General features: G+C 59.6%; 1 protein-coding gene across 1 annotated transcript; it reads right to left on the bottom strand.

Annotated features, from left to right (window-relative positions):
• Positions 1–212: 212 nt before the first annotated feature.
• Positions 213–8,956, bottom strand: PPP1R1B (protein phosphatase 1 regulatory inhibitor subunit 1B). Its single transcript, XM_043904412.1, has 8 exons — positions 8,856–8,956; positions 8,542–8,709; positions 6,855–6,915; positions 6,575–6,597; positions 6,051–6,126; positions 2,766–2,963; positions 1,096–1,215; positions 213–1,007 (listed from the first exon to the last, which is right to left on the bottom strand). Exons 2-8 carry the CDS (start codon positions 8,620–8,622, stop codon positions 958–960), a joined length of 609 nt encoding a protein of 202 aa, XP_043760347.1. The 5' UTR covers positions 8,623–8,709; positions 8,856–8,956; the 3' UTR covers positions 213–957.
• Between the last annotated feature and the right edge of the window lie 2,101 nt (positions 8,957–11,057).

Below are 11,057 nucleotides of genomic sequence, written 5' to 3'. Positions count from 1 at the left end.
GACTCCTCTCCCCCACCTCCTTTCAGCCATCCTTAGCGGGATCTAGAACTCCTAAGGTCTTTCCCAAGAGGGTTTGGAGCTTGTCTGCAGTCAAGGCTCCAAGCTAGAGGACTGGACAGTAGGGTCGAGGACCTGACTCTTGGATGACTACCACATGGGGAAACCTGTTACCTCCTCCCTCTCCTTTCCCCTGAAAGAGAAGTCTCAGCATAGTTATTTACAAAGATTTATTACAGGTTCAGGCCAGGAGTCAGGGAAGAGGGGAAGGGGACAGAGCAGTTGGAGGACAAGGAGAGCTTGGCTCCCCCACCATGTGCCCCCCTAAGGACTTATACTAGGCGGCATTCCTGGCATCAAAGCACACATAAAATGCAACAAAGCAGTCTCTGCCAGTCCATCTTCCAGGCACCCAGGCTGGGGAGCAGGTGATAAGGGGGAAGATTTACCAAAAGTTGAGGCCATGGAAAAGATGCCTGAATTCTGGGCCCTGGTAGAAGGCAGTGAAGGGTTGATGACTTGGAATTGCTCAAGGGATGGAGAAAGATCTGTGGGCACTTACAAGTTCTCAGTATCCTTTTCCCCCAGATCTTAGGGTCTCGCCCTGTGGGTTTCCTGTGCCCAGGGGAGAGGGTCTAGGGAGTAGAATTGTGAAGGATGAATCTTTGTCCCCCATTTACTGGATTTCCCAATGCAAGCTCTCCCATCCCACCTCCCGCTGGGTGTATGGGGGAATGACTGGCAGGGGTAGGCATAAGGCAGCAAGTGCCCAGGGACTCTGGGCATCAGCCAAAGGTGGGCAGACAAGCAAACACAGACCAGCCTTAGTCTTCTAAAAGTCAGAAGCCGCAGCCCTAGCAAGTGAGGGGCAGGGTACAAAATAGGGTGTGAACAGAGTGGGTTTCTGGAGAACATCAATGCCTCCCCCCACTTCCTTCCAGGAGATGCAGGGCTGGGTGCCTATGTGCCAGGTTCAGGGTGGGCAGGGCGCTGTGGCTCCTCCCCGGGTTCTGCAAAGCAAGCAGAGGGACTTAGGGCCTGGCCATGCCCACTAAGATCCCAGCCCCGCCTCCTCAGCCCCCAACTCCCAACTCTCACCATTCACTGCTGGGTCTTCCACTTGGTCCTCAGAGCTTCCGTCTCTCTGGGGCCCATCCAGAGGAGGCGGGCGCTCCCAGAGACCCTCCAGACCTTGGCCATAAGTTGTCTTCTGCCCAGCTGGGGACAGGAAAGAAGGGATAAAAACACGAGCTCTGAGTATCCATCTAGCTGCCCCAGAACATGAGCCAAGTCCAGCCGCTGGCTGAGACTAAGCTTTCTGAGGGTGTCATGGTGTAGTGGAGTGAGCACTGGACTAAGTACCTCCCGTGACTTACCACATGTCTTAGATAAGTCATTATTACCTCTCTGAAGGGGCTGGTAGGAGGGAAGTTCTGTAGACTGCCTTAAATAATAGTTAACACCCACTGCCAGCACCTAGGAGCCACTCCAGGCTTGGTGGCAACTGATATTTGTTCCTTGGTCACCTTGCCATTTGACCCACTGTCCTGCCGCTTTCCTGAGAGAACAGTCTCCTCTTCACCTGTTCTGGGGGTGTCAGTGGGAGTCAACTCAACTCTTCCAGCTGAAGCTTTTGCTCCCACATCTGATGCCCCCAGCACCAATGCAGAGCAGAGGCCTATGCCATTTTGAGGCGGGGTGCAAAGAGTGGACACTGCAAGCAGTGATGGTTGGTTATTTTTCATCCCCATAAATAATGGAACCAAAACATTGAATTTGCATTCAGAGGGTTAGAAGTGGCCAGGCATGGAAAAAATAGCCCTGGGAGGGGCTGAGATCTTCCTGCCTAGGAATTCTTTGGGTCTTGGGACCCGGCTCTGTAGATTTTGGGATCTGGGGTCTCTAGCTCTGAGGCCTTCTGTGTAGGTCTTAGGCCCCTCTCTGGCCTCTCTCTTCCCAGGCAGTTGGGGTTGGAGGTGCAGACAACCTGGTTGGTTGTTGAATCCTAGATTCTCCATCCAGACACTAGAGGGCACCCTCTCACCTCCAGCCTGCTGCTGCTGTGGCTGCTAAGTCGCTTCAGTCGTGTCCGACTCTGTGCGACCCCATAGACGGTAGCCCACCAGGCTCTCCCGTCCCTGGGATTCTCCAGGCAAGAGCACTGGAGTGGATTGCCATTTCCTTCTCCAGTGCATGAAAGTGAAAAGTGAAAGTGAAGTCGCTCAGTCGTGTCCGACCCTTCGCGACCATCCATGAGATTTTCCAGGCAAGAGTCCTGGAGTGGGGTGCTCACCTCCAGCCTAGGAAATTAGAAAAGCAGGAGAGAACCACAGGTTCCTGAGAGAACTTATCAACCAGTCCTGTGTCTCCCAGCAGAGACCACATCCTGTATCCAGAAATGCAGGCGATGGGGGCCCTGGACACTCTTAGTCCTCTATCCCTCATCTCTTTACACCTCCCAGTGGCCATGGATGGGAAGTCCTTTCTTGGGTCTAGCCCCAAACCTCATGTAGCCTTGCCTTAATTCTTAGGGAAGAGAGGAATTACTAGGGAAAACCTGATAGGGAGAAGGACGGAATCAAAGATGGGAACAGCCCAGGTGTCAGGTAAAGCTGAGTTCGAGGCATCCTGTGGGGTGAGAGAGTAAGAAGGCCCTTTACATGTGGGAGAAACTGTAAACTGGGAGGGGGTGTCCCAGGACACTCAAGGAGGACCCCACCCAAGCCCATGGTTGGTGAAACTCAGGCTTCACAGCCCCTTCCGCTTACCAGACCCCCTGCTGCCCTTCAGGACTTCCGCCTGGCTGTCCTCCTCCTCTTCTTCATCCTCCTCCTCTTCTTCCTCCTCTTCCTCTCTCGGGTAGCCCAGTTCCCGCAGCTCCCCCAGCTCATCCTCCTCCTCCGAGGCCTGGTTCTCACCCAGGTTGCTGATGGACTGCAGGTGAGACTCAGCAATGCGTTGCACAGCTGGCACGGGGGGCCAGGAAGGCACGGGTCAGCCAGGCCGGAGAAGCAGCCCAGGGAGCAGGAGAGGCACGTGGCCCAACCCCAGCCTCCTTCCTGGGGGCCTGGGGCAGAGCTGACCCCCGCAGGGGTCTAGTTCAAACACTACAGGCTGCTGCTCAGCCTGCTGGGGGCCAGACCAGGGCAGAAGCAGCAGGGGGTAGACTCTTGATCATGTTTGGCTCTTAAGCTGTCCAAAGATGCTGGGCCCCAGAGGCCAGCCCCAGGCATCTCCCCGCGCCGTAGGGTGCCAAGCTGGACAAGACCAGGCGGGCACAGCAACAGCTTAACATTCCTGGCTGGGGAGCTTGTCTACCAGCTACAGCCCCTGGAGAAGGCACGGGACTGGTGGGCCGGGCCCTGAGGCATTTGTCCCTTTCAGTTTCTAGGGGAGTGCCCAGCCTGCTCACCGCTCACCCGGATCCTGCCTGCTGCCCCATCCTGGGCTTGGTCCCCACTCCCTGGCAGTGCTCCATCATAGATGCTACGCCACACACCCCTGCCCCAGGCTCTAAGAGGCAGGAACAGTTCTGAGACTGAGTACACAATAGTCTGCAGCCAGTGACGTCCTTGCCTGGGGATGCAGCCTGCTCAGACACGGCCCCCACAATCTTGACCCACATCCCCAAGCTTCAGCTCCCTCTGCAGTGACCTAGAAAGCAGCAAACACCACCCACCCCCCCAACACCACCAAGGCCTGCTGGGATAGGACCTAGGAAGGGAACAGTGTGGGCAGCTGGAGAGAAGTTTCCAAAAGATGGAAAGGACGAGGGGGTTCAGAGATAGAGGCCAGGGCTGGAGGACTCTGGGAGAAAGGCAGGGGTGAAGGGGACCCTGGGAAATGTGGCCGGGGCAGAGGCAGCAGGGGGCCAGGAGCTGGTGGGATTTAGAGCATTCGGGTCACTAAACTAGAGGCCCAGAGACCAGATGCTGATGGTCTAGGGGCTAGGGTTGCTGCAGCTGCTTCCTAATCTGCAGGCAGCCCCTCCCCTCAGAAAGCCCGAGGGGGCAGATCCAGGCTGGAAACCTGTACAGGGAGCAGGGCCTGGCACTTCTGCCAACTCAGGGACAGGCACAGAGGGTGTATTGTGCTTGCCTGCTGCCCCGTCTGGCCCCGAGCTCCACCCAGTGCCTCCTGCTAACTCTGGGCAAACTACCCAGGCAATAAAAGCGCAATAAATCGCCCTTCCCTGTCCTTGGGGACTCAGCAAAGCTTCACCTTGAGCCAAGTGCAAGAGCTCGGCCTTGGAGAGCCCCCTTCAAGCCAAGACTCGGTGTCCGCCCTTCCTCGCGGACTCTAGGCTTCTCCCCCGACAAATCCCCCAACACTGCCAGGGGCTTTACTTTGCCCAGAAAGGGCGAAACCCACAACACACAGTGCCCTGGAAGTTCAGAAGGGTCCTCTGAGGGTTGGGGAAAGGAGAAAGGAGAGGAGGTGGCAGCTCGAGCAGCCGGGGGAGGAGAGCTCAGTGCTTCAGTTCGTGAGCCACAGCGACAACAATAGGTGTGTGCGGCGCCCCGTGAGAGCCTCCCGCGTGCCTCGCCTGCCTCGTGCCTCTCAGGGCTCTCTGGGGTCTTCCCCCCTCTGCCTCCCGGCCTCCTTCTCTCTCTCTCTCTCCAGCTCTGGGACCCCGAACTCCCCCCCACTCAAGTCTCCCTTTTGGAAGCTCCAAGGTCCCCAGCAGAGCCCCTCTCCTGGCCCCCTCCCAGGTCGCAGCCCAAAGGGGCCGTGGGGGTGGGGGCACATTCTGGCCAAGGCAGGCTGCCTGGGCAGCACCCTGGTCTGTTCTCTTCACCCCCGCCCGCTGCCCCTTGCTCACAATCAGGAGTTGAAGGGTGGTTCTTCCCTCTCACATCCACTTGCCCCCTACTCAGCCCAGGGTGTGGAGGAGAGACTTCTCATGTTCTCTCCTGAGAAGACGGCACCTCCTCCCTCACGCCTGCTTCAGGGGCTGGCCTTCCCCACATCCCCGCAGATCGGAAGGCCTTCTGAAAGCTACACCCAGTGCCCACTTGCTGTCTCCGCATCTTCTCTCCTCTCCTAATTCTCTCTGCTCCCAACTGAGGCAGGCAGGCTGACAGCTGCACCTGTTGACCTTGGCCGGTGGTTGGGAGCTCACTAAACCCACCCAATCGAGGTCTCAGCACACCCTTCTGCACACCCTTCCGGCCTCCCTCTCTCCCTCCATGGGAGGAGGGGGCTGGCCAGGCCAGAAGAGCTGGAGCTGAGCTGGGGGTGGGAAGGCATCCTAAGGCTTAGGATGGCACACCCCCACCTGGCCCACCAACTTGTCTCTCCCTCAGCTCCCCCGCTGGAAGCCAAGTCTCCAGGCAGCCCTGAAGACCCCCTGTGATTTCACACCTGCTCCTCCTGCACACCTTCCTCCCTCTTCCTGGAATACCCCCTCCGTGCCTGGCTCACCTGTTGAATTCCTATCCATCCTTCAAGTCCCCTCTCCTCTGTAGCTCTCCTGGATGCTTTGAGGTGAAGGGCCCCAGGAGGGCTGAGGCTAGATCTTACCCTTATTCTACCCCCACCAGGGGGGGCCTGGCATACACTAGGTGCTCCATAAGAGAGTGCTATAGGAGTGACCTGCCTTTGGGGATTGAAAGGAAAAGCAGGAACAGAAGAAGCATTGGTGTGCAGACCTGTGTGAAAGGCCAGGGAACGGGAGGGGAAAGCAAGGGGTGCGACCCTAAGAAGGTGCCCTGGGGGGGTGGGCGGGGGAGGTGGTTCAGAGCATGCTTGCAGAGGCGGCAGAGAGCTGAGTCTCTTTATGTCGATGCCTACTTGTTATGTACCTCTTTTCTTTCAACCCCGAAACCTGATTTTCAGACCCACACCACCCTTTTCAGCCTCAGGGCGCCTTGTTTTTCCAAGGCCACATTAAGAAGGAATTGGTCTCTAAGTAGGGGTTGGGGTGGGTGCACAAGACAATCCCTCCCCATCAACAGAAGCTCAACGCTCTCCCCCACCCTGCCCTGCACACCCCGTGTCAGCCCAGTTCCAGGGGTCAAGGGGGACAGGCAGACCATGGGTTGGGGGAGTACCTTTCAGCGAGGGGGGTGTGTAGGCACAGGGATTGGGTCTCTTCGACTTGAGGTGGTGCCCCTCTCCTGAGGCTCTCTGCCGGGGAAGTGCCAGGTTAAATGGGCTCACAGAGACCCCTGCTCCTGTAACCCTCCCTCCATTCCATTTCCCACCCCACCCCCCCGCCCCCCGCGAGCTGCCCAGGGCAACTGCATTGACTGGTCCAGCCTCGGCTCTAGGTCCGGGCACTGCTCCCACACCCCACACCCAGGCTGAGGCCGCCTGGTGGTTTTGGGAGGGGCACCGTAGCCATGGCCTGGCTCAGGATGGGACCCTGGATTCTGGAGACCCAGCCTGAGTCTGAGCAGAGCAAAGACAAGGGTAGAGGAGGATCTGCATCCTGGCACCAGGCATTCTCACCAAGGTGCCAATTGATATGCTAATGTCCTCCTGGGTGGCACCCTGAGCTAGCTGGGAACTAATCCTGTCCACCCCATCACAAAGGGCCTGGCCTCCCTCCTTCCAGCTGCCCCTGGAAACTCACCTGGTGGGGTGAGGCCTCCTCCTCTGGGGAGCCAGGAAAAAGAAGAGAGAAAGAATCCAAATTATTGGTACTTTCCCCCAAAGTTCAGTCAGTCTCTGGGCCCTTTCCTTCCCGGGGTTGGGAGGTGTCTGGTCAATAAATGAGCCCAGTGGAGTTGGGCTCCTGGACCTTAACCCCTCATCCTCCATTCAGTCTCCTACTCAAGGGACTTTGGCAGGGGCCCCCAGAAGGCATCGCAGTTAGGGTGGGGCCAGGACTAGGGGGCAGGGAAGGGGCCCACCTGGTGAGGAGTGCTCTGAGAGCCGGAACAGCATGGCAGGGGTTGGTCTCCTGCGCCGAATCTAAGGAGACAGAGACGGGGAGAAGGGAGGGCAGGACTCTTGCAGCCCACTCCCCACCCCCCACCCAGGCAGCAGGGAACAAACTGTGCTTTGGAGTCCCCAGGGAACCTTAGAATCAAAGACTGTCAGAGCTGAAAGGGACTCTAGAGCTCACCGAACCCCCTCATTTTACCTAGGTGAAAACCCAAGGCTCAGAGAGTTTCAGCAAAGAGCTCAAAGCCACACAGCATGGCAAAGCAGAGAAGGGCAAGAAAAGCCCACCTCTGGCTGCCAGCCAATCGCCGTCTCTCTCCATGGCTACTCCAGAACTGCCACCTCCCTCCGTATCTTCCCCTGCCATGGCCCTCCCTCTCCCCTTTATGAAGACATCAGACCTCAGGACCGGACGCTGGCTGTGGAAGATGGCACTCACGTGGCCCTGCCCACCTAAGGTCAGCTCAGGGCTCCAGAGAAACCAGCCCCAGCTGCAGAGGGAGGCAGAGCCTCAACAGCAGTTACCTCCAACCTCACCCTGAGGCTCAGGCATGCGCCTGAGCGCCGGACTCCCTGGGGCCTGGGTCTGGACCCCTCTAGCAGTATCACTCAGGCTGTGGAACTCTTCACCCAGTCCTCATAAAACCTCCAAAGTCGCCCTCTTTGATACATAAGCCAAGCTGAAGGGGGGGGGCACTCAGTACTCCCAGTAACTCCCCCACCCTTCCCCCTAGCTTGGCAATCAGATCTACTGTCAGTTAATTAGGTCCTCTTTGAGCTCCAGGGAAATGCACAAAGAGAACCAGGTGAATTAAGCTGAAACTGCCACCTCCCCCTGACAATCTCCCAACACTGCCCTCCAGATCAAAAGCTGCTTGGGCCAGGGCCCAAACCGGTGCCCCCCCGCCGCCCCACCAACGCTGTCTCTCAGCAAAACGACTTGGCCCCCCTCTCTCTGCTCTGTCTGGTGCCAGCTGCTTCTCAACAACAGCAACAAGTGAATGGCTAAGTGGAGGGGGGGGAGGTGCCCGCACAAAACTCTTGTCTCTTTCGCCATCAGGCCCCACATCTCATCCCCACCTTTGGAGACCTCTGGTACCCAGTCCCCAGGAATGCTGTCCAGAGGACTCAGATGTCTGTGTAAGGACTTCCGGCTTCTGGGATGACTGGTCATCATTTCTCTCTCCACCCGCCCCCGCCTCGCCCATGTTGTGGCTTTATCTAGAGGTCAGGACAAGGCTCGGGTGACCCCAGCCCAGGTATGCAGGGTGGGACTAGAGAGATGGCCAGAGCGTGGGGCAGGCAGGCGCAAGCCCGCTTTGTGTAATGGGTCAGTGGATCGTGTTTGTCATACCAGTGGTCCCCGAGGGACCCCAGGGAAGGAGGACACTGTGCAGGGTCCAGAGGACAGTCCTCCCTCTCTGGGGCCGCCGGGGATTCTCCCGCCCCGGGATCAGGTGCGAGGCCCCGGGAAAGGGAAAAAGTTACAGGAGTCTCCGGCGAACTTCACGCGCTGCCCCGCGCCCCCGCTGCGTCCGAGGCGGGCCGGGCGCCCGCGTCCCCCAGGCCAGTTCCGATCCCGGAGCGCAGAGGAGTCGGGGGGTGGGGTTAGGGTAGGGGGGCGCTGCCAGGGGTGGGGCGCAGCCCCCTTACCATCTCCACCTGGCGGGGGTCTAGCTGGCTGGGGGGCGCAGGCACGGAGAACTGGATCTTCTTGCGGTCCTTGGGGTCCATGGCGGGCGGGGCGCGCGTCGTGGGGTCTCGGGCTGCGATCCCGGCTCCGCTCCCCCGCGCTGCTTCGGGCGCCGCGGCGGCAGCGGGCTGAGTGCGGCAGAGAGGAGCTGGAGGGCTGTTCACGCACAGATAAAAATACCGCGCCGGCGAGGGGAGGGCGCGCGGGGGTGGGGGGCGGCCGCCGGCTCGCGGCTCTGGGGCTCCTGGGTGCCTCGGTCCCCTGGCGCCCGCACCTCGGGCTCGAGGGTCTGGTCTCTGTCCCTCCTTCCCTCGCTCTCTCTGTGTCTCTCCAACCTTCCTCGATCTCCCTTGCTCCCTCTCCGCGAGTCTCCCTCTGTCTCTGCTTCGCTCCTTCTCTCCGGGTCTCGCCCTCCGGCCCCAGCCTTGGGGTCCCCAGCCCGTCCCCTCGGCCCGGGACTGGCGCCCGGGCGCTTGGTGGGAGGGCTCAGGAGACCGTGGCCAATGGGCGCCGAGGAGCGTGTTCTCCCGGGCCGGGAGGAGGGCGGGGAGTGTGAGCCAGGACCGCGGGAGCGGCCTGGGGGCCCCCTGCCGACTCCCCAGAACTTGAAGCTGCATTATTGATGGAGTCCAGCTGGGAGGATAATGGGGGGGAAGCCGAGGGGAGAGGGGCCGCGGGGCCCTAGGACTCTGACTTTAACCCCTTCCTGGCCTGGGTGCTTGGAGTTTCGCGGGGAGGCTGTGAGGTCGTGGAGAGAATAGCACCAGCGTGTCACGCTGTGAATGGGGGTGTCCTAGAAAGCGAGTGAGCGTGAAGGAGCGGGGTGTGCGTGGGAGGACACATGTCAGTCATCATGGCGGGGAGTGTGTGAAAGTGAGTGCCAGGGGCCCTGCGGCGCCTGAAGCTGGGGAGTGTGTGTATGGGGTGGGGGGTCCGTGCGGTGAGAGAGTCTACGTGAGTAAGTGTGTGAGAGTGTCAGGGATGCAGGTGTGAGTGGCAGAGTGTGGGAAGGCCGTGTGTGCGCGGGGGGAGGATGTCAGAGGCTGTCAAGGTGATGGGCAGGCTGTGCCAGCTCGCAGGGGGTTGGGAGCGCATATGCACAGGTCCAGCAGGAAGAGTGGAGGGGGGTAAGGTTGTGATCCTGGGAGGGCTCTTGTGGGGGCGGGGGGAATGTGTCCATGCTGTGAGGTACCCCGGATTCACGTGTCTCCTGCCTGTTCTCCCCAGATATGATGTGGGGGAGACAGAGCCAGCTCAGGGGGATAGAGTTGGGGGAGTTGGGGTGTACACGTGCCATCACGTGTGAGTTTGGTGCAGGAATAGAGCAAGGGGAGAGGTGTGTGTGTGCTCATTTGGAGGTGTGAGCCTCTCTTTCTCTGCAGAGGTGTTTGCATGTGTCTCTGAAGGGGGGAAAGGGGAGGAGATGGCCCTGTGGTTTGGAGTGGCCCTGTTTATTTATCATCTGGTGCTGGGTGCCTTGGCAGGAACTGGTGTTTCCCTCTTCGGGCCGGGGGCGAGGGTCTGAGTGCCGCTCTGAGAGGGTGTGTGTGTGTAGACTTGTACGTGTGTGTGTCTTCCTGGGGCTGTGTGTGCCTTGGCTCTCTTCTCTCCTGGTCACGCTCAGGCCTGGAACAGTCAGGAGCCCCCCTCCCCCAGCCAGCAACTTTTCCACTCCCAGGCCAAGCACGCTGGGCCCTTGGCAGAGTGAGAAGGAAGCAAAAGGCCAGCAGAGTCTTGTGAAAATGGGGTCAGGGGCACGGCGCAGCACCCCAGAGTCAGCGCCTACTCTGGGGATGAGGAGAGGGAATGGGAGCAGAGCTTTGCCCATGGGCGCTGGAAGGCCTGGCCGCTGGGCGGCACCGCTCCCCCACCCTCAGGCCTGGCTCAAGTCCCGCTGTGTTTGTTGACTTTTATGCTTGTGGGGAAACAGCCAGATGCCTGGTCCCTGGCCCTGGGGTGTGGGCCTCTCTGGCAGTCCCTGGCTTGGCCCAGACCCCTCTGTCAGATGGGTTGTGGTGGGAGGTGGTAAACACCAATTTGGCAGTGCCCTGGGAGGCAAATGAGGAGGTCACAAGGGTCAGAAGGGGCACAGGAAAGGCACGGCCCAGGCAGTAACCTGTGTGGCCACTGGGCCAAGAGGAGGCTGAGAGATCTGTGGCTTCCAGTGCTAGGGAGGTAAGAAGGTCCTGGGTGGGGTGAAGGGGACAGAAGACAGCTGGACAGATAATGAGAGGACAAGGACAGGGAGACATCGCTCCCAGGGGAAACTCAGGGCCCATTGGAGCTGAGAGGGCCTTTGGGACCACAGCTGATGAGGCTCCTTTGGCCAGGGAGGGCCTCTTCACAGAGGTTCTGCCGAGAGGGTTGGAGTTCTGGGAGGCCCTGAATCAGGAAAAGCTCCCTAGACCCAGACTGGGACAGCTGGAAGGGAGACTCTCCTCTCCTGGGTAACCTGGAAGACGGGGTCTTTGGGCCT

This window comes from Cervus elaphus, chromosome 5 (genome assembly GCF_910594005.1).
Source record: "Cervus elaphus chromosome 5, mCerEla1.1, whole genome shotgun sequence".
Lineage (NCBI taxonomy): Eukaryota > Metazoa > Chordata > Mammalia > Artiodactyla > Cervidae > Cervus > Cervus elaphus.
This window is presented reverse-complemented; position numbering and strand designations above follow the sequence as displayed.